This window comes from Peromyscus californicus, unplaced genomic scaffold (genome assembly GCF_007827085.1).
Source record: "Peromyscus californicus insignis strain IS unplaced genomic scaffold, ASM782708v3 Scaffold_11__1_contigs__length_118956290, whole genome shotgun sequence".
Classification (NCBI taxonomy): Eukaryota; Metazoa; Chordata; class Mammalia; order Rodentia; family Cricetidae; genus Peromyscus; species Peromyscus californicus.
Genome location: NW_026294402.1, coordinates 27889633 through 27912340, shown reverse-complemented (window position 1 = coordinate 27912340; position 22708 = coordinate 27889633). Strand labels below are relative to the sequence as shown.

General features: G+C 47.5%; 1 protein-coding gene across 1 annotated transcript in view; it reads left to right on the top strand.

Moving 5' to 3' along the window:
- The window catches only part of Fli1 (Fli-1 proto-oncogene, ETS transcription factor), a 119818-nt gene that overhangs the window by 76385 nt on the left and 20725 nt on the right, over positions 1–22708 (top strand). The window contains exons 4-5 of the mRNA XM_052755994.1: positions 4040–4243; positions 12374–12439. Coding sequence (XP_052611954.1) covers positions 4040–4243; positions 12374–12439 — 270 coding nt within the window. The remainder of the gene's footprint in view (positions 1–4039; positions 4244–12373; positions 12440–22708) is intronic.

Genomic DNA, 22708 nt, shown 5'->3' with positions numbered 1-22708 from the left:
CTCCCTGACTCCCTAGCTACCATCCAAGGCAGGATCTCAAATGTAAGCAGAACCCTGGCATGCAGATTCCAGAAGCCCCACTCTCAAGCACAGAACCAGGCAGATTTTCCATGAGTGGCCTGGTACTCCAGGATGAAACCTCCTCAGAGAGCGGAGGCAAGGCTGCCTCACGCCACCATTCCTTCCTGTAAGGAGTGCAGCTCGCTGTGTCCACCCTTCCCTCAGGCATGTGCTTCCTGGCCTCCGCTAGGTTCCACCTTCCCAAAATTACAGCCAGCTCTTTCAGTTTTAAAATAGAAATAACTATATTTAACAAACGGAACGCCTCCACGTGTGTTGCCACGAGTTATGTCATTATGTGGAAATAGCCTCTCTTTGTCCTAGGTATTGGTGCTGTTGGTTACAAGGGCGGGGGTCTATTGTTAAGTCCTCCAGTCTGTTGGATAGATGCTACCTGGGCCAACCCCAGTACACTCTGTTGCCTGGACGTGGAGGGAATCCGAAAACTGCCACTTTAGGGTGGGTGCCAGGTGGAAGGGGCAGAACGTCCAGAGCTTGAACAAACTGAATTACAAGGCAAGGGCTCAAACGAATCTAACCGAAATAACTTCACCAGAGAGGCTGGCTCCCTCCGTCTGAAAACCTGTAGACACAGTTGTGTCTTAGAAGAATTAGCTGTTTCCAAGGGAGTTTGGAGGGATTTGTCTATTGGTCTGAAGGATGGTTTTGTGATAGGCATATCCTTCCTCTGTCTTGGGTGATTGTTTCTATAGGAAGTTGTGTCTACTCTCCTAGAGTGACAGCTACATTTCTGAGTTCTAGGCTAAATTCCACATGGCAGAGGGTGTAGAAGATGCTGGAACAGAAGCAGGAGAGGAAGGGCTCCTGGGTGTTGTTCTGCAGTTCACGGAACTAAAAGCACTTGGGCAGAATCTTCTTCAAACATAGGGGCTGATTGCAAGGAGAGCGTCACCTGTTTTATTTGTCTGTTTGGGTTGTTGGAGACAGGAGTTCACTGTTGTAGTACAGGCTGTCCTAGAACTCACTGTGTGAGCCAGGCAGGACCTTGCAGCAATCCTTCTGCTCCTGCCTCCCGAGACCTGGGACTAACTACAGATGTGTGCCACCTGGGCCTAGCCAGAGCGCTTCATTTAGCAGGGATCCACAGGTGCCAGTATAAGGCCAATAGCTTTCTCTGCTGCATTATCATATCATCCAATTGCTTTGTCACTGCCCCCAGTACATCAGCTGGTGATGGCTAGCCCAGGAGGTCTTCTCCCTACTTTCAGACCATAAAATCATATTGAAACAGGCCTTTGCTATCAAAATCTCCTGCTCCAACTTCAGAGCACAGGAAGGAACTCTTGAGGGAATGAACCATCAGGAGCTTGGAGATTACCTCAGAACCAGGCTATTATAACCATCTTGCTTTGGTTGTCATAAGGAAGGGCATTGTGGGAAGAAGAAGGAAGAGGGGCCAGACTGCTTGGCTGACTCTCTTTAAATTGTGTTGAAACGCTTTCAAGGGGATTGGCAAAAGGTTGGTCTTCAGTGGACTGATTTAACCATGGCAGTAAAAAAAGAAAATGGTATAAATTCTTATCAAGCTGTTTCAAAGCATTTGGCATAATGAATTCATGAGCCCAGACCTGCTCAGTTGTTCTCCCACTGGCTAGATCTGTAAGCATTACCCTTACACAGTCTGGCTTCCTCCAGGTCAGCATCCTGGACGCAAGGGAAAGTCTCCTCTGGGCAAGTCCACAAATCAAGGCAATAAAACATTAGTGGAAGAACCGATTGAATTTATGGTGGGAATTTAAGACAACTATAAATGAAGGCCCTACTTAATCACCATTTCCACATCGAGAAGGGAAGGAGCAAGGGCTAAATCGTCCAGGAAATACATTTGGAAGAGTTTAGCATGATCGTGAGTGGAAGATTTATAATTCATGGTGCTGGAGAAGGAGAGAATTAACATTGTGATAGAGCCCAAAGCAAAGAGAGGAAATAATAAAATAAATAAAATATGGAGCATAAAATTGAATATGCAATCTCAGATTCTACAAGTAAGGAATTAGGAGAAGCTATGGATGAAATAATATGCTACATAATCCAACTCCCTCCGGGATAGCTTTCTTTAGAATTCTGAGATTTCCATTTGCCCACAGCCCTTGCTTGATTTGAAAAGTAAAGGGATAAAACTAAACCAGAAGTTTATCTGAAGAAGGCAAATACATACACACCCAAGGAGGTGTGTTACAGAGAAATTCTGGGTTCTGGCCCAAGGTTTTGCAGTTCCAAATGAGTTAAGGCAGGATCCTGATGAAACAGGACTGAGGGGATCTCGGGGGACTTGCTTCTCCAACTATGTGACATCTTTTGAAGGCTTCTATAGGAACCCCAGCAGTAGTTTCTGAGGCAAAACCTCTATGACTCCCTATCCATCTATAAAATGGGTATAACAAAACTCATTTTGTAGATTCTCTTGATAGAAAAAAATGGGACAGATAGAGAGCTGGCCTGTGGTAGGATCTCACAGTTGGGCCATTACTAGGTAGGTACATCATTAGGTAGGTACTGGATTCTTGGTATGACATGCAGGAACTGTGGCATGTAACCTCCAAGCTTTTTTCTGTGCTCCCTCTCAAGGGTTTTGTTTTTTTTTTTATAACCCCTAGAGATCACAGCACCTGGCTTTGCTGACCATTTGGACCCTACTCTTCTTGTGCCTAGAGCTTTTGCAGGCTCTAGAAGGAGAGGAATGTGAGTTGGTTAGAAAGGAGCCCAAGTTTCCCTGCTAAATAAGCATGCTAAATGAAACAGACCAAGCAGAAAAGCAGAAGTCGGGAGCGAGCAGCTGCCCTGCAATAAAATACCATCTCTTCTCCAGCAAGCCTCTCAGGACTCTCCAAATCCACCCCAGCCCCTTGTTCAAGGAGTTCAAGGAGAGAGAGAGAGAGAGAGAGAGAGAGAGAGAGAGAGAGAGAGAGAGAGAGAGAGACCGAGATCCACTCTGTAGCATAGGGTGCCTCAAATGCACAATCCTCGGGCCTCAGCTTCCCAAGTGCTGGGGTTACTGGTACGTGCCACCATGTCTGTGGGAGCCTGTCGTCACTTGTAATGTCTCCCACCTTAGACTGAGAAGCTACTTCAGGAAGCGATGAGAAAGGGGGAAGGAAAAAGGCGGGTGAGGACAGAGGCCTTGTTCCTGTGTTGTTCTCGGGCATTCACAGCTAAAGAGGTTTCTGTCTATTGCACCATTTGTCATCTTTAAGTATTTAAACATCCCAAAAGTATTTAGGGATGGCCTGCTAGAAATCTTAACACAGCTCTGCCCTGAAAGGAGGAAACCCAGATTAGGTTTATGTCAAATAGGAGCCTCATTGGGTTTTCCAGCTGTCCAGATAGAATTGCAGGAAAAGCACAGGTGTATACATTTCCTCTTCTATAGGCATCTGAAGGATCAGTGTGCCTGCCTCCTTGCACTCATTAATATTCTCAAGATACAAATGGCTCCCCTTTGCAGAGACGTTGGTCACTGGGCCTGTGGGATTGTTTTCATTTTGATGCCACTGTTTCTCAGGCCAAGGTTTCAATTGCCCTCCAAAACTTTAAATAACATCCTGTCAGGGTATATGTTGAGGCAGCTAAGAACCTTTCCCAGCGCTAAATGGTTCAGGCATTGCCAGATGCCATGGAGCCAGATGGGGTGTACTGTGGGGGACCATCTGGAAGGGAGGCGAGGGAGGGGGAGAAAAGAGAGAAGTATAAGAGGGGAAGACAAGGGGAGAGATAAAGATACAGTGACTAGGGAGAGAGAGAAGGAAAAACAGATGAGGAAAAGGGAGGAAGAAGGCGAGAGGGGAGCTAACAGAGAGAGAGAGAAGAGGAGAGAGAGGAAGGGGAAAGAGAGGTCCAGGGAGAGAGAGAGAGGACACAGGGGAGAGGCAGACAGGAGGAGATGGAGAAGGGAGGGTAAAGGGTAGCCTCGGCTGCTGGAGCAGCGTTTGTGCTGACCGTTAGCATCTCTCCTCTGCAGACCCAACACTGTGGACAGAGGAGCACGTTCGACAGTGGCTGGAGTGGGCCATAAAGGAATATGGCTTGATGGAGATCGACACCTCCTTCTTCCAACACATGGATGGCAAGGAACTGTGTAAGATGAACAAGGAGGACTTCCTCCGAGCCACCTCCCTCTACAACACCGAAGTACTGCTGTCACACCTCAGTTACCTCAGGGAAAGTAAGTGGACCGTGTGCTCACAGGGCATGGGGAAGCTCCTGCCAGGTCCCCAAGAGCCAACCCAGGGGAAGGAGGTGGGTACATTATACCAGTCACAAGGGACACATGACAAGGAGCAGCATCCTTGCCACTTGTCAACCTTGTCAAGGTCACATGGGTTCCTACAAACCCCACAAGGAAAGACCAGATCTATGAGTGTCAAGGGAAGCAAAGCAAAACCAGAAAAAACCACAGTGAGCTTGGACTCGGGGAGGATAACACCAGAGACTAGGTAGGCTCTGAGAAGATCTCTCTTCCAGAACCTTCTGCTACTTAAAATTGCAGAGACAGAGGCTCTGGTTGGAGGTTTTCTAAGGAAGCATTTGAAGTTCTTCCTGGAAATTCTGAACATAGATATGGAGTCTAAAATTGTAGGAGCTGACGTATTACTCCTCCCAGCCTATCAGTCATTCTGATACCCCATCCCTACCCTACAGGGCTGCTTCCCCACCCCCCCACCCCACCCCCCCCGTCACAAAACAAGGAAGTAGCTGGTGGCAAGGGTTTGTGAGGAGACACTGGAAGCTTTCCCAGAACAGCCTGGACAGTAAAGAGAAGGTTGGGGAGGGAAATCTTAATAAGGAAAGAATTACCCAACAGGAGGCCCCCTAGTGCCGAGCACCCGCCAGTTCCATATGAATTTTGATGGAGATGGAATGGAATTCCTTTGGACCTGCTGGTGACCTCAGCCCTAACTCTCCATCAGAAGTCCATGCCAGGTGCTATTCCCACACTATCTCCAAGCGCTGAAGGTATACTCAGTGGTCTGCAGAGATGAGCTGAAGCCACAGGAAGGCAGCTGTGGGCTCATTCTGCATGAAGGCATTCCTATGGAGAGCCATGTCCAAGAGAGGCTGCCCAGACCAAGACGCACTGTCCTCTACGAACAGCCTAGTTCACCAGGGGTATTGCAAGAATTAAGCTTTGGGAGGGCCTGATGGTGTTGAGGCCCCTTTGAATGCTGAGACCCGGGACGGTGGGGCTGCTTTTCCTGGGCTCACAGGCTCTGGGCTGGTCTACCTTCTGTTGGATCTCCATTGCAGTGGCTATCGTTGGAATCCATGGTCTCTGTGTAAGAGAGTACCGTGGAGAGCAGGGACAACACACGCTGGCTGGAAAACTCAAAATAAAAATAAATGCATTTGGAAGTTTCCACTGGTGCCTCTGCGCTATCCAGCCACCTCTCAAAGGCAGCTGGTAATGCTGAGAGAGGGTATGCTAGCTCCACAGCCATGACCTCATGTCTGAGTTGCTGCAATATGAGGTCAGTCCAAGAAACAACAATTTTAAAAGGGGGCCGTTTTCTACCTAGTCTTCCCTGACTTTTGGATGACTAGTTTAATAATGATCTGTATTCCTCAGCCTTTAAATGCTTGATGAAAGGGAACAAAACCAAAAACAAAGGCTCTTTGAACAGAGTTCTGCCATGATCCACATGGAGCAGGGGAGACGGGAGGCAGAGCGTGTGCATGGGAAGCAGAGGCCAGCAGCACAGAGCACAGCCAAGCCTGACCCCTAAGCTCCTCCAGCATCCACAGTGAAGGAGGTTGAGTGATCCTCAAGGAAGACGACATGACAGAGGCCTCAGGGAGCTCCACACAGAAGACCCAATAATATCGGTTTTCATGGTGGATGCCTGTGAAGAACATGTTCAAAAACATTTGGACTCTGTGAGAGGGAAGCGCATTCAGACCATGTGACCTCCAGGCCTGGATTTCTGACCCACCCATAAACAGCCCACTTCTTCTTTCTGTCACCAAAGAAGCTGAGCCACAAATACTGACATGAGACAGATAGCTGCTGCTCAGAAGGTCCAGCAATACAATGAATCAGTCAGTGCTCGCCATCACCCATGGGAGGCCGCTTACTGGACAGATAAGAGGCGGTGAAGGGGTGAGCAGCTGGAGAGGAAGCAGGGAGCAGAGTCTGGTGTTTGGAGGAGAGAACATAGCAAGAAAAACTGTGGCTTCTCTCCTCCTAAGAATACATGTCAACATCATGGAAGACATCACACAGCAAAGTTCCAGAGAGGAAACTGCTGTGAGAGGGTTTCAGGGTTGAGAAAAGGTGGAAAGCCTTTGAAAGCACAAGGCAAATTTCTTGGATCTAGAGGATGGTAATAACAGTAGTAGGTCTACAGGGAGAGCTTTTCTAGTACTAAAATGGTTATTGTGGTAAAACATGAGATGTGCTTGTGACACAGAGTTGAGTGGGAAACTATGTCTATGGACCAAAACAAAAGTTATAATAGCTGTATTAAATTTAAATTTTCTTGAAACATAACAGAGATTGTAATAATCATCTGAGGCATTTAGATTGAAAATGATCTACATGGAAATTTTCTGATTTGTTTTCTTTTCTTTTTTAAATCTACCTTCTCTCTTGGGGTTCCAGCCTCTAGAATCCCCTGGTTATTGGCACTAGTTGTCTGCGTAGACCATGTAGAAGGCCATTTATCAGACACAGTCACCTCTCTGGTGGCTGAAAACTTTTTCCTGCTGGACAACATGCCTACAAACCTTTATGGTTTTCCCAGACTGGTTTGCAAGGGCTGTTTCTTGTGTAAGAGAAGCCATGGCTTGGCCCAAGGTTGGGGTAAAGGGAATGCATGCTGATTCTCAGCATCATCATGTCGGGGAGCAGTTGGGGCCCAAACATTTCCCCTTTCGGCAGGTGGAAGGAAAAGAGCTGAGACCCTTACCACAGGTGGAGGACACAGAGTAGAGGGATATCAGTATAGGGGAACCTGAGAGGAGCCAAAGCATGGACTGGTGGAAGCCAGGCCAGTGAGATGGTTCAATGGGGAAAGACATGTTTGTAGGGCCAGACGTTGTGGCCTCAAATTCATTTTTCACGAGAAACAGTTGACTATTCTTGTTGTCTAGGAAGAAAGCTATACCTTAAGTTTTCAAAGCTTAATTGTAAATTAAAGAGGAGTTTCCCCTGATAAGGAAGAAATAATGGTATCCTGAGCCCCTCTACATCTGCCAGATGGATGAGCCCTGCCTAAAAAGGTACCAGCTCTTCCCGCCTGGGCATTTCAGCTGTTCCAGAGGGAGCACCGTGTGACATCAGGAGGAAGATGGAGGGGCTGGCACTGACTAGGGAACCCACAGTTATTGGAGTCAAGCTGAAATGTCTGAGGGGACACCGGCTCAGGCAGGCACCAGCTCAAGTGTCATTCACTACATATAGAAAGGACACCCCCTTGTGGACACCAAGGACACAACTATGATCCCTGTTTCCTGACCAAAGCAACTGAGGCAGGCCAGCTTCAGGAGTCCATCCAAAGGCATCTGGCTTATGCAAAGCCCCTATCCTGACCTCTGAGGTTTTGGCCACTGACGCTTTCAGCCTGAGCTAAGGTCACTGCTGTAGAGGACCTGCCAACTTTGGGCAAGATGATTGACCATGTATGAATTAGGATGTGGACACGGGCAAACCTGCACTCCATTTGTCTCCCTTCTCATCTCCCAGGCTAATCTCATCTCCAGCCTCTGCCTTGAGGGCCAAACCAACGTCCCCACAAAGTTTTCCACTTGTCAATGTACCAACAGATATATGCTTTCCAAAACTCCTTTGAAGGCTCCTGGAATGACGCCCACTAAACCAAACCCACCCTCTCTCACCCTGACCTCCTCTCTTCTCCAAACTCTGGGTGTGATGGACAGCTCCGCCAGAATGCGGGAGACAGACACGCCCCCTGGGGCAGAGGCACTGTTTAACAGCCAAGAACGTGGCAAGTGGGATCTGTCTCCTCCCAGGCCAAGAGCAATGAGACTGACCTTGGGGAAGGAGGGCCGGCTGTCCCCAACTGACAGTTCAGCCACAGGGCCACTGGGGGGAGTTTGGGGATGTCGAGGAGCCCGAAAGCTCTTGAGCTGAAGAGCCAGGAGCAGAAGAAAGGGGGTTTTGTGGTTGACCCTTTCCGTTCTCAAAAGAACTGGGTGGAATGACCATCTGGGTCTGACCTGGGAAACACACTAAGAAACAGCATTTTCAAACAGTGGCAGCCCCAGAGGATGAAATACATCAGGTGACAGGGACACCCCAGAAAAGGTATCAATCTTGATTCCCACTTTTAATTTAAACGTAATGGAAAACACATTTTGCATTCTGTGGTATTCCCACCTGCAACCTCAGATGGCAAGCAAAGGTGACGGCCTAGTCATTAAGTTGAGGAAGTGTTAAGCCTTTGGGGGCGGGGTCTGGCCAGGAAAGGAAGGCAGGACTCCAACAAGATAAAGGGCCAGTGGCCTCAGACTCACTAGTAGCTGGCCTTTTGTTCAGTGTATAGAAGCCAACTCCCCTCCTCTGCCCTCCCAGTGTTCGTTCAGGGCTGCTGCTGCCTGAAGCACAGAGAAAGGAAGCTAGGGATCTGCTGGCTGGCTGGGCTTGGGGAGGTCGATGCTGCTGGGCTCTGTGGTAACACTGAAGGAGGCAGAGACAAAAGATCTGCACCAGGTCCCTTGCCTCCACTGCTCCAGGTGTCCCAGATGAAAAGCAAACTAGAGAGACCACAGAGCTGAAGGAAGCTCAGAGCCTCAAGCCTGCAAAGCCCCTTCCCATCTTCCCCTACCTGCCTCCTTTCAGCTCTCAGAAGTCCAGTTTAGAATGGACTCGAATAGAAAATGCCCTTGTTGGGCTGAGGACGTAGCTTAGGTGGTACAGTGTTTACCTAGTGTGCAGGACACTCTGGGTTCGATCCTGTGCACCCTATAAACTGGGTGTGGTGGCCAGTGTCTGTAATCTCTAGCACTTGGGAGGTGGAAGCCAGAGGATCAGAAATTTAAGATTATTATGAGCTATATAACAAATGTCAAGCCAGCCCGGGATACATGAGAACCTGTCTCAATAAAGAAAAAAAGAAGAGGAAGAAGAGGAGGAGAAGGAATGGTAGGAAAGGAGCAGGGAGGAAAGAAGAGGAAAAAACAAAACTAGTCTTGTCCTCAAGCTCTTGCCTTGGAAGGCCACTTCACTCCCAGCAGCTCCAGCTTCATGCATTTCAGAGCAAATGTGTCTCAAATCAACAGGTACATATACATGCATATGTGTGTGTCCTGTCACACAGACAGAAATACCTGAGTGGACAACAGTTTAAATGAAAACATAGCATGCAAGGAGTTATGAAAACTGCAATGTACAACTAGCCTCAAGGCACCTGCATCTGCCTTCCAGTACCGTTTGTTTCCCTCCCTCCTGCCCTCCCTCCCTCCTTCCATCTTTACTACCTTCATTTCTCTATTTATTTTGTTGGTTGGTTGATTGATTGATTGATTGATTGATTGATTGATTGATATCTTTCTGAGACAGAGTCTCTCTATGAATCTCAGCTACTGGCACTTTCAGTGATCCTCTTGTCTTAGCCTCTGGAGGGTTGGAATAAACACACATACTTTCTTGCCCATCTTAGCTGTGCTGATTCAACCTAAAGGCTGCTTCAGCTTCTGGACTGAGGGCAGATCTTCTAGGGCAGTCAGTCCATTCGTCCTGTCTCCTGCGCCTCTGGCTGTGTGACCATAAGCATCTGGCTTGACTTCTCCGAATGCTGATCCCAGCAGTGGATGGAGACTATGCCTGACTTTGCAAGGCTCCTACAGGGACTAAGTGGTGGTGTATGGGAGAATGTGGAGATAGCTTAGTCGAGACAGTGCCTGCCATGCTAGCCTGAAGACCTGATTGTGATCCCAGAACCCATGTAGGAAAGCCAGTGATGGCAGTATACCCTTGGTGGCCCAGCTCTGGAGAAGTGGAAGCAGATGGATATCTGCACCCTCCCCCCTGTCCTTGCTGGCCAGCCAGCCTGGCCTAATCAGCTGGCCCCAGGTCCCAGTGATACATTCTGTAACAAAACACACACACACACACACACACATACACACAACAACAACAACAAAAAAAAAAAAAAAAAAAAAAAAAAAAAAACCCAAGATGGACGTACCCTGAAGAAGGGTACCTATACCTACGTGTGTAGGAGTGCCCCCCCACACACACACACACAGAGTGCCTGGCAGTGCAAATGTGGTTCAGGAGCGCTGCCCTGTCTAGCCATTGACTAGGGCTGTTAGTACTGGGGAAACTCCGCAGGACTCAGCAGCACTAAGACTGCTTGCTCAGATCCTCAAAGCAGGAAGAAGAAACCCAAAGCCACCAAACTGGAGGCCAGACTCCAGGAAGGACTTTCCAGCAACTGGACAAATTGCCTTTAAAAAAAAAAAAAGTATGCAGGGTGCCTCCTTGGTAGCCTGAGGACCTGGTAAAATAAAAACCAGTGAGAAGAAAACTTGTACCCCTGGGGAGAGGCCAGCCCCTCCCCCATGGAGGTTTCCTCTCCTCCAGTGAAACTTGAACCAAGACAGTCTTGGGGCAAAATCTCTCCCCTAGGTTACCATGAAATATGTATTTCATGCAGGCTTTGTGGAGGTCAGGCAACCCTTTCTCTTGGCATTCTGGGAGTTTCCTGTGGCTTCACGTGTGCTCAGAGAGGAACTCTGACCGTGGGGAAATTTAATAAACGTGGTTTATCTGAGCCCCGTCTCTGGCCTAACTTCGTACTAATGACTCGCTGCTCAGAGACCATCATTTTTCTTTATTTGCTGTAGCAGCACGTTTCTGCCCGAGGGAGAAAATGCCTGGGACAGAGGTACAGACATTCTTGGTCTTACCCCTGAGAGGTTTTGGGTATTCTCTTGGAACGTTTGGTTCCATTTCTGAAGCTCTGTCCAGTCACGGAGGATTATTTCTCGTTGCGGCAGAACCCATTCCTAGCTGGAATTCCAGACGGCAAGGCCAGTGCCCGCAAGCTCTTGTGTAAAGGGTTTCCATTCTCTGTAACTGAAAGCAGTCATGATGACTGCTAGCTTCAACTAAACGCTGAAAACAAGTGAGGGTCTGTGCTGCACACCGTCCAGGCTTGGTTTTATAGAAGCCTCGCAGCCGCCATCCCCATTCAGTAGGTGTAACTCTTTGCCCAGCACAGATGAGGGCCATGTGACCCAGAGGAGCTATGCTGATGGACCTATACTCAGATGAACTTGTCACTTTGAAGTATGATCGCTTAAACTAAAATGAATCTGTTGCTTGTTCACTGGTGTTCTTGAAAACAGAATGTTGCATCTGCATTGGGGTGGATGTGTCACTTAGAAAAAAATGCTATCCACATATCTGCATTTCAGCATATAATAATCTCTAAATATCACCCATCTATCTCCTTCTGATTTTCATCTGGGAACTACTACAGAGTTAGAAAGGATAGGTACCTAGGCCAGGAGTCTTATGTCCCAGGAGGAGTCCTTGGTTGCCCTGGTAGGACCCATACTTTCTCTGGATGCTCAACCAGAACACTCATTCATGGCAGGGGGGTGAGGGGGAGACACACACCACTCTGCTTCTGAGTCCCTCCTTGACTGAGGCTAAGAAGAGACCGACTGACAAACCATCAAACCATTCCCAGCCTGGCCTCCCGTCAGTCCCCTTAGCTGCATGCCCCAGGGACAAGAGTTGTTTTAGAAAGGCTTTCTTAGCCTCAAACACATGTGTTAAGTTCATGATGTCCTTTGTAAAAGCAGATCCCAGCCCTAGTTTTGACAGCTTTTCAAAATGTCCCCAGGAGAATCATGAGAAGAATCCCAAAAATGCCTCCATTTTACAAAATAAAAACTCGTGGGTTCACTTTAAACAAAGGGACAAATCTAGTTTTGGAAAAGAAGGGAGCATGTGTTTTACATGCAGCGACAACCAAAAACCAATTATCCGATGGCTTCCCTGGTGCCTGATACAGAGATATTTACACAGAGCTTCATGTTAGAAGACCGTACATCTGCACTCCAAGACGCCTGAAGAGTCAATGTGCCACTCTGTGTGCGTTGAGTTCTGCGTTCCTTGACACTAGGGGAAAGTTCCTGTTACAGCATCACCACCTCAGAGGTGGGGTCCCACTCAAAGGATCAGTAGGCCTCCTACCACATCTCTAAAGTTTCCTCAACTTAATACCAACATGCTGGGAACCCTGGCTTTAACACACAGACCTTTGGGGAACATTCTAGATCTAAACTGAATTTGTATGACATTTAGTTTTTACTTTTATTTCAGGCTCACTGCTGGCCTACAATACAACCTCCCACACAGACCAGTCCTCACGGCTGAGTGTAAAGGAAGGTAAGTCCGCCCCCTCGTATGCCCAGACTCCCTCTACTACCAGACACAGCACAGCTTCATACTGTTCAGACAGGTGGGAAATGCCAGGTCTGGACACCAATTTCTTGCTCAGGAAACTATTTTTCTAGTACACAAAACTTAAAAAAAAAAAAACAATTCTAAAAGATGTTTTCCCTCCTTCTGCCACTAGTTTCAAAACTACAAGAGAAGCTTTGAAGTCTCTCATAAAAACACCACAAGGATATAATTTAAAGACATCACCCCTGAAAGAAAAGGGTGTTCCCTCTTGAGAACAATGGATTCTGCTAACTTTCCAAGCTGACACTTGGGGGCTGTCCTGGTGAAGATAATAGATTGTGTGTCTGTCTACCTCATAAAGTTTCGTTTTCAGGGTTTTCTTCTGAAAAACTTTTAGCCTTGTCAATTCATGTTTAAAATGGTAGTTTGAAGATTTGGTCTAGTATAGGTTGGTCTGGTCTAGTTTGGGCTGGTTTCATCAAACTATTCATTTGATTTCATCTAGTTTTGGTCAGAAAGAAAGAAAACTGTCTCAAAAAATGGTTTTAGTGAACGTTAGAGTAGCGTTTCATAGTCAGCAGGGGCTGGAGCTCATGCTAGTTGGTAGAATGCTTGTTCAGAATGTGTGAAGCCTTGGGTTTGATCCAGCATCACACACACACACACACACACACACACACACACACACACACACACACACTCACACGGGGGGGGGGGAGCACACTCATTTATTTATGACATTATAATATTGTAGAATTGGACCAGATACTGTCTGATTTTAGCATTTAAATGGATGAATAGTTCATGATATCTGCTTAATTAATGGAGAAAAATGAAAGCAAATAATTATTAGAAACCAAAGAAAGAGTGAAAACCAATCTTCCCACGGCAGTGGAGGAGGGGGGCAGTCCACAGATGAAATCTTTGGAGTAGGGCCCGGGGATGATAGGAGTTTGACAGGCATCTCTCTTCCTGGACACTCTCCAGTCCTAGTCTTTCTTGACCTACTCCGTTACAAAAGTGGACAGAGACAAAAGGGTTCAGCACCACTGCAGGTTCTTCTCTGGAAAGACAACATTAGGTTCCAAATCCTCATGGAGTATGAAGGGAATAGAGATCCAAACATCCCCACATGTCTCACTCCAGGTCGCACCTTCAGTCACACAGGACTCTGTGTTTCCTGCTAACAGTGTATGACTTGATAATGGCCAGGACTTTTAATGGCAGGATTATACAACATAATGATCCTGCTTTTAGGTGGTTTTCTTGTTCCTTCCTTCCTGCTCTATTACCTGACCTAGTCTTGCTTTGGCCACTGATTCTCCAAATCAGATGCTTGGCCTGAGAGCTGAAGCTCTGCCCACTCCATCTACAAGCCTGGTGACCTCCTGTAACATCATGTCACACATGTCTGTAACAGAGAATATTGTTTTCATGACAAATCCACTGAGGTCCAGTCACTCAGCTTCATCACATCCAGGTCCTCAGACTCCGGGCGAGGTGCAGAGTTCTAAGGAGGGTCAAGGGCTGACTCTAGAGCTCCCGGCTTCTGAGATGGCTGAGGATGGAGGCACAGCTTGCAGGTTTGGAGAGAAAGAAGGGCAGGTAGCACTAAAGAGAGGGAGAAAGAGAAGGACAGCAATGAGGAACGACCAAGGAGGGGGAGTGAAGGAGAGGAGAGGAAGAAACGTGAGGGAAGAATGCGAGGGAAGGAGAGGGAAGGGAAGGCAAGCTTTTGGACTACAGAATTAGGATTTAGTGTACAGCGTGCTGGTACCATCAGAATAAAGCAATGAGACTTTGGACTGGATAAAACCAATGGGCTATTTGTTCATACTGGGTTAAAATAGAGGTTTAGGCGGAAAAGCTGGTTTAGTGACATTGAAATGTGTTGCTAACCAACTCCTTCCTGCTGAGAAGTCGGGGCAGCCCCCAGCCCTCTGCTCTCTACCTGCCAGCCGGAGCCCCTCCTCCGCTGGCCCTTTTGTGTGGAGAGTGCATTTGTCTCGCTGCTGCCTCATTCAGGCTGCTTGCAGGAGCCGCCAGCTCCTACTGGGTAGCAACCCTCTTCTGAAATGAATTGACTGTAGCATCCAGGCAAACGCGCACCGGCTGCCCCATTCAGGTGGTGCGGGGCATTTATCTCCCAGCCTCGGCCCTGGCCTCTAGAGACGATTAAGCCTGTGCCTTGCAGGTGCGTCTTTTGTCCCCAGGAAAGCTCTCCACTTAAGCGGCTGCCTTCGCCTTTCGAGGTAGTCTGGCTGAACAACCCAGCCTGCCACAAAACAAAGTACATTAGCAATACAAAGCTAACAAACTCCCCCCCACTCCCTTTCACCCTCTTCCCACCTCCCTGCCTCTCTCTTTCCCTAATAGCTATCTTTATTTTTTAATATTAAATGGAAAAAGAAATAGAAGACATCAATGCCACCTTGACTCCGTCTTTTTTTTGAATAAGAGGCACACACAGCACTCAATTCAGAGCTGGGCGTGTGCCCATGGGTGCCTCTGCTCCCAGCTCCGCAAAGGGCAGGTGCTGGCTGGCATCAGGCACAAAGCAAAGAAGAGATGATGTCTGTCAGTGTGTCTTCGTGGTACTTAGCAGCCAGAACGCTGTTTTAGTTCAGAACGGCATGATCATCCTTTTAGCCCATCTCCTGGAAAACTGACTGCAGACATCGAAGGGTTATTTTATGCAGAGAGTAAGGTAACACTTCAAAAGTTGATTTCCACGGATCTTTAGGTCTTGAAACCTGTTGAGAGTCTCAGTTGAACCGAGATGGAACTGTTGAGCATTCTCTGCCTTTAGCTGCCAAATTTAATGTACTTAAAAAGTGAACGAGGACAGAAGTTATGGTGACCCACTTCCGCAGCAGCCATAGCTGTCCCTTGTGCAAGACTTTGGAGTGTGCCAGGCACGTGCACATGCTTTGCTTTTGAGTTTTGTACCTTTCTGTAAATCGGCCGTTACTGTTTCCACTCTGTAAAGAAAGGGGGGACAAGAGGAAAGTGACTCCCTGAATGGTTTGGTAGCTCCTCGGTGTATGGAAAGGAAGGTCTCTAAGTCTCCGTCACAGGAGAGAGATGTGGTTGTTCCTAGAGTCTGGGAAGGACGTGAGTGGAATGGTTGCCGAGAGGGAGTGGCTGGTGGAGACAGTGGTGTGGTTGGAACTGAGGGAAAGCTTCTAGAGCACAGTAGGAAAACTGTGGTTGACAGCAACTGATTCACTATTTCAAAACAGCCAGTAGGAGGGTTTTGGATAACACCAATTAAAAACAATTGTATGTGTGTGACTGCATGTTTGAGGGTTGTGTGCATGTGTGCGTGTGTATGCATGTACACATCTGTACACATGCATGTGGGGGCTAGAGGCTGACGTCAGGTGTTTCCCTTGGTTGCTTCGCACTCTAATTTTTTGAGACAGAGTCTCTCACTGAACCTGGAACTCATCCATTGAGCTCTGGTGGCTGCCCAGTAAACTCCAGAATTCCCCCCACCTCTACCTCCTCAGCTTTGGGATCACAGACCCACACTGAAGCAGGCTAATAATGGGTGCCAAATTTGGATTTCCATGCTTGATCCACAGGCACCTTACCAAGTGAGCCATCTCCCTAGCCCCAGGGATTAAATTTATGAAGTGAAGGATACGCCAGTGTGTTTGACTTGGTTGTCACACATTGCATATATACTTTGTAATATCACTCTGAGTTCCCAGAGTATGTACATAAACATTATGTATTTGCAAAATATGTATAATTTAATGGCGCTCATTGCCAAAGTTCCTCCTCAAAAATACAGTCTTTTCCTTCTAGCTATCTTTTCCAAAATGTAATTTGGTGCAAAAATTCCAATTTTTGCAACATTTCTCTCTGTCCCTGGAGGGTTTCACTGCTGCCTCCAGCTACATCCCTCTTCCCCTGGTCCTGAATGTACAGACAGCCCCTTGTAGACTTTGTCCAACACTGACGTCCTGGGACGGGTCCTCTATGACTTGACTCCCCTCTCTGGAACCCTGGCACTCCCTGGATGGGATGAGGACTGGCCCCCAGAGACTGCAGACAGGGAGAAGGACTTGGGTTGACTGGAGGAGAAAGAGCACTAGAGACAGAAGCTGGTGACAGCCTCTCCGCCTTTGAGTGTGTAGAGTCCCACTGAATTATACACTTAGAAGTGGTCCACGTGGTAATGTTCCTTCAAAAAATGTAAATGCAAAAATAAAAACAAATACTGATGCCCAGGCCCAAACACAATGGATTCATTCTAAATCTCTACTGGGTGCCTTACAGGGCCCAAGAATTTTTTTCCCCTTAAGTTCTCCAGGCTTCTCCTAACCTGCTACCTAGCTTGACAAGCCCTGCTTCAGAGTACAGAAGGAGAGTAACCAGCACATCTCAGGGCCACTCCAGGTCTTTCTGGCTCCTTCTGACCTTGCCTGTCCCCAGGTCATCCTAGACAAAGACCTGTGGATGTATTGATTGTAAGCATAGGTGAGTGAAAGAACTCTCGCCATTGATGATGCCATTATTACTGTTGCTGACACCTGGGTATGAGTATAGCATTTTACATCCTGGAAGCTCCCTGCTTCTGTGTCCTCATTCGGCCCTCTAAGGGAAGATCAGGTGTTGCTACCTTGAGTTTATGGGAGAACAATGAAGATTTAGAAGGTAAGTGGCCTTTCCACGCAAGCATTCTAGAGCCAAGCTTGTCTCCTCTCTGCCCTTCCCTGTCCTGAATGCTGCAATCTGGAGTGGGACTGCAGATTCTGGGTTGTAGGTCCAAGGTCCCAGCTCCTCTTTATTTTTCTGGGCAGCTCCTGCCACAGGGCCCCCTGCTGTGTCCCTAGTGGCCTCACCACAGGCAAGAGTGAGCCACCATCTTCAAGCCCCTCTCTGCATGCCTAAGTCCTCATTTCCTTAACCCTTACCCTGCATCTGCCTAAATACCTCTAGTTCTCCAAAAGGCAGAGGATATTGAGCTCCTTGTTCCCTAACTCCTGGAACTCACAGCTGCCAAGGGCTGGTGAAGCGCTGAGCTTCTAGCCCCCACCTGGAACCTTTGAGACCTGATGCCCAATGTGTAAACTGAAAACCACCAACTGCCCTGGCTGCCAAGGGTGGATGGTCTGCAGAAGGCTCCATCACTGGCAGTTACCTTGACTGATGGATTAAAAAGTCTGTCTTGTTACTTGCCAAGGATTGAGAAGAGAGGGACTAAATCACCTCTGTGTCCCATACTCAGAATGCTCAACTAATATTTATGGACCATGCTTAAGAGAGCATCTCCTCTCAAGAATGTCAAGGACAAGGGTGCAGCATGGAAGAGCAATCCTTCTCTGTAGCCTTTTAGTATTTACCAAATGTTTTCACATCCGTTATCCATTAGTGCCTCACACCATTGCTATGTCTGTTACCCTTTGTCCCCATTCTGCAGATAAGGGCAATAAGGCCAAGAGCTCACAACCTTCCTTAGATGACACCCCTGTTTGGGGACAGAACAAGACTCAACCCAGCACAGGTTTTCTTTGGTTCCTTGGGGGCTGCTTCCCACATTTTAATCTCAGCATCTTAAACATTCGTTGACAAATGTTTTCTGTTCACCTGAGGCAGACGCCCACCCCCTATCCCAGTGTCACACGGATGAGACTACAGTGTGACCATGGGCAAGGGTTTGCTTTTTACTGTCTCACTGTGGTATTTGGGTTGTTGTCACAAAAACCTAGCAGAAACAACTCCACAGGGAAACTTAGAAACGCTGTGGTTTGAGAGAGGCTTCCATGCATCATGGTGAAGAAAGCGTGGGCTGAGGCATGTGTGATGACGACGTGGTAGCAGGCATTCACATGGTGGTGGACCAGGGGGCCGGGAGGCTGAGAGCTAGACAGGGATGGAGTGTTACGCTATACCCTTCAATGGTCTACCCCTAGGGATCCACTTCCTCCAGCCAGTATCTCTCTTAAAGATTTCCACGAAATCGTACCACCCACTGGGGAGCAAGCATCCAAAACATGAGCCTGTGGGAGACATTTCCGATTAAGCCACAACACTCCATTTCCTCATGTATAAAATGAGGATAATTGCCATGCCCTCGTAAGCCAGCATAATGTCTGACGTGCCAAAAATGCTTGATAAAATTATATTAATAACAGTACATTATTATGATTTATGAGAAAAATTATAATAGTAATTAACATTATTGTTGGAGAAATATTCCAATATATTTGAGGGTTACCAGCTGCTAACGATGTGAAGACATTGTGCTCTGATGGGGTGTGCTGCACTGTCCGAGCTCTACCGTAGCCAAGACAGTCAAGTTGCTCAAAAACTTCCTAGGGAGAGACCCCTATGAAATGCCAAGAAATGCCATAAAACCACACCCACAAATGCAAAGTCACGTGTCACGTTCAAGATCTCTGAGGGTAAGAAAGGAATCAAAAGTTAAGAAGTACTACAACTGAAAATCCACTGGATACCTTTTATATGGCAAGAAATCAGAGGCCATAAAAATGTGTGGGCCCAGCCAAAGTCACACACTAACCTAAAAAGTCTACGATCAGAAACACCTCTGACCACAAGCATTTTGTATGAGAGATTCAACCTGTATAGGGTTATTTTTTTTAATTTTTAATGTTTTAATTATGTTCATTTATTTTGTGTGTGGTATGGTTGTTTACATGTGCTATAGCTTGAAGGTAGAGGTCAGAGACAACCCAGAGTTAGTTCCTTCTACCACAGAAGTTCTAGGATTTAAATTCAGATCCTCAGGCTTAGCAGCAAGTGCCTTTACCCACCAAGCCTTCTCGCTGACCCTGTGTATTCATGCAAATGACGTAGATGGTCAGTACCGTAGTGAGGAGTAGACTCAAATTCTGTGATTCCTTCTCTCCTCTCCCAGTCATTCATTGACTCCTTCACTTTTGAAGGGTTTGTTCCATACAGTATACCTTCCTGAATGCTGGGAATATGATAGCCAAGAGATGCCATTCAAACATCAACCAAACATGAGAGATAAACAGTATGGCCTCAGAAAGTCTTCCTGCTGCCCCCTGCACACAGCCTCCCCAGAGGAGTTCTGGATGGTATCATTTGAGAGGTTTGGGTGAAATATGGAGGCCTCTGGAAGAGCTGGAGCAACTATAGAAATGGCGGAGTTATGAGTCTAGGGTGTTTGTGTCGGCACTGTCCCATGGGGCCCTGGGTGTTCTAGGTTGTATTTTTTAAAACGATAAGTCCCTAAACCAATGAACAAAGTGTCAGTGGGTGACATCTGTGGGGGAAGAGTCCTTGGGTAGGTCTCTAGCAGTGGCTTCCACAGACCTGGGAGACGTGAGTGCACTTAGGCCTTTCGTGGTGAAACCGGAAGGTCAGGTATGGAGTCAGAAGCAGGAACCAGGAGTTTGCCTCACAATTCTCAGGCCCAGGGGTAGTGTGGTAGAGCTGAACTGAGATAGACCATGGATTCATAATTGTTCAGGCAGAGTAATTGGGGCAGGCTTAATTAGACTTTTCTCTTTTACGTATCTTAGAAATTTTCCATGACTGTGAAGATGCAGATGAGTTTTGTATGGATGGGAAAAGTCTAAATGAGTAGAGTCTTTGTTCGTCACACACGTACAGTGGATGAGAGTGATGTGCTATTAGACTCACACTCTGGGAGGCCCAGCATTCAAATTATGAGTTTATGGGTGGGGAGGGTAAGTGAGCATAGAAACCATGGACATGAGCTGTGTGTGTGTGTGTGTGTGTGTGTGTGTGTGTGTGTGTGTGTGTGTGTGTGTGTGTGAGAGAGAGAGAGAGAGAGAGAGACAGACAGACAGACAGACAGACAGACAGAGACAGACAGAGAGACAGAGAGACAGAGAGACAGAGAGAGGGTGTGTGGGTGAGGGTGCAGATGTGTATTTCCGAGCTACTTTTGTGGTCCAGAGGCAAGGTTTGTGATATGGATATTATGGATAAACAGTGGCTTTCTCTCTCCAGTTTTTTTTTAACTGTTTTCTTTGAAATTCCAGAGTTGATGTTTTGTCTGTTTCCTATCTGACCCTCTTTCAAAGATGTGTTGGCTTTTTATTTTTGTTTTCATTTATTTATTTTTGAGAGACAGGAGAGGAGGAGGAGGAGGAGAGAAAGAGAGAGAGAGAGAGAGAGAGAGAGAGAGAGAGAGAGAGAGAGAGAGAGAGAGAGACTGGAAACAAAGAATCGTTGTCTCTAAGCCCTGGCAGGCAGGAAACCCCAATCTCAGGGGAGTTCAGCCAGCCAGCCCGGCCCTGGAGTCAGACTCCAACTCTCTGAATTCAGTTTGACAGCCTGTCTGGGACACTTTCTAAGTAACCATTATCCTTCCTTTCTCTAAGTAAAAGAACTGTTATTCCCTTCCACGGGCGTGCTGCGGGCTCTGTTATTGCACACGTGTGGCCATACGGTGAGGAGCACACAGTTTCTCAAAATTACTGGAAACAGTTTGTATGTTTCCTAAGACAAGTGTAAATTTGTTCCAGGCTAACGAGCAAAAAATCTAAAGTATCTGCACCCGCCCGCCCCCCCGCCCCCGAGCCCAAGAGAAGTAGGTACACTTGGGCTGGTGAGGCAGGGGGTGGCTTTGTCCTGGTATTGAGTATGTACATATTATTCTTTTTTTAAATTTTTAAATGCATTGGTGTTTGACCTGCATGTCTTTGTAAGGGAGTCAGATCCACTAAAACTTGAATTACAGACAGCTGTGAGCTGCCATGTGAGTGCTGGGCATTGAACCCAGGTCCTCTGGAAGAGCAGCCAGTGTTCTTAACTGCTGAGCCATCTCTCCCACCCCCAATACACATTATTCTTATGCGGATTTCTTTGTAACACACATACAACTATCCCCCACTGACCATGGTCCTCAGCGTAAATTTGAGTATCTCACTACTCTGCTCACTAAGGAAGGGTCTCACATGCACATTCATGTCAACCTTGAGCTGCAGGCTGGCATGTGAGAGGTGACTGCTTAGAGTTCAGAGGAACTCTGCAGTCCCTGGAAGCAAGGCCTCGCTGGGTCCTTCGGAATGCTGACATTTATTATGAGGAACTGCACAGCCGTCACCTGCTCGTCCAGTGTGTTCATGTTTGAAATCCAGATTCATCACTGTGGGGCCCATGCAGCTTTACATGCCAGCACCTCTGGACAGCTGTGGAGCTCAGGTGGGACAGTTTTGCCACCTAGAACACGTTTTCTCACTCGGGTCTGAATGGATTTCTACCTAGTATGTCTTTAATCAAGATCTGGATTGCTTTCCCAGCCTACCCCACCCGTACCCCACTTGTACCTTCAGAGGCCTGGGCCCCACGACTTTACCTGGTTCTAGTCTCCTCTGCCCCCTTTTCCAGGTGTTTTGTTTGTATCCACTGTTTTTCCAACTTAGTATTCAACAGATTCCGGAGGATGTTTTTCCTCTCTGGTGACTAAAGCATGCTAGAGATGGGAACCATTGGATAGGCTGGTGAAAAGTAGGCCTTCACCCGCCCCCTAATCATTGTCAGCCAGTTGTTTGGCTTTGTCTCCTGTGGGAACTGCAGGGTGTACCCTCTCCCCTCTCCTCTCCTCTCCCCTCCTCTTCTCTCCCCTCCTCTTTCCTCCTCTCCTCTTCTCTCCTGTCCTCTCCTCCCCCCTCCCCTCCCCTCTCCTCTCCACCCCTTCCCTCTCCTCTCCTCTCCACACCTCCCCTCTCCTCTCCACCCCTTCCCTCTCCTCTCCTCTCCACCCCTTCCCTCTCCTCTCCTCTCTACCCCTCCCCTACCCTCCCCTCCCCTCCCCTCCCCTCCTCTCCTCTCCTCTCCTCACATAACCTTGACTTCTACTTCATGTGGTCCACTCTGAAGCTGTGATCAGTCCCATCCTACAGCAAAAAGGGAGGAAGTCTCAATGTGCAAATGTCCTGCTGAAGGACTAGTGGTCTTTCATCCTTTGGGCCCAGATGCTACATGCTCTTTGATCAGCTAACCCCCCTCCAAGCATGGCCCCTCAGAAGGGAGCCAAGAAAAGAGTGGCCCTCCAGGAAAAATGCTTTTCTTCTCCCCTCAACTTTCCTGTTTCTATCTTTTTTTACACTCTCCCCTTTATAACAATTGTAACATAGATTTATTAAATACCTTCTTGTACAGCAATTTTTCTATCTGTGTCATAAAACCTTATGAACTTAGTACTATCATTGCTCCCATTTTATATATGAGAAGCCCAGATCACCATGCTCATTTGAAGCGAGTCAGATCTGTCCTCAC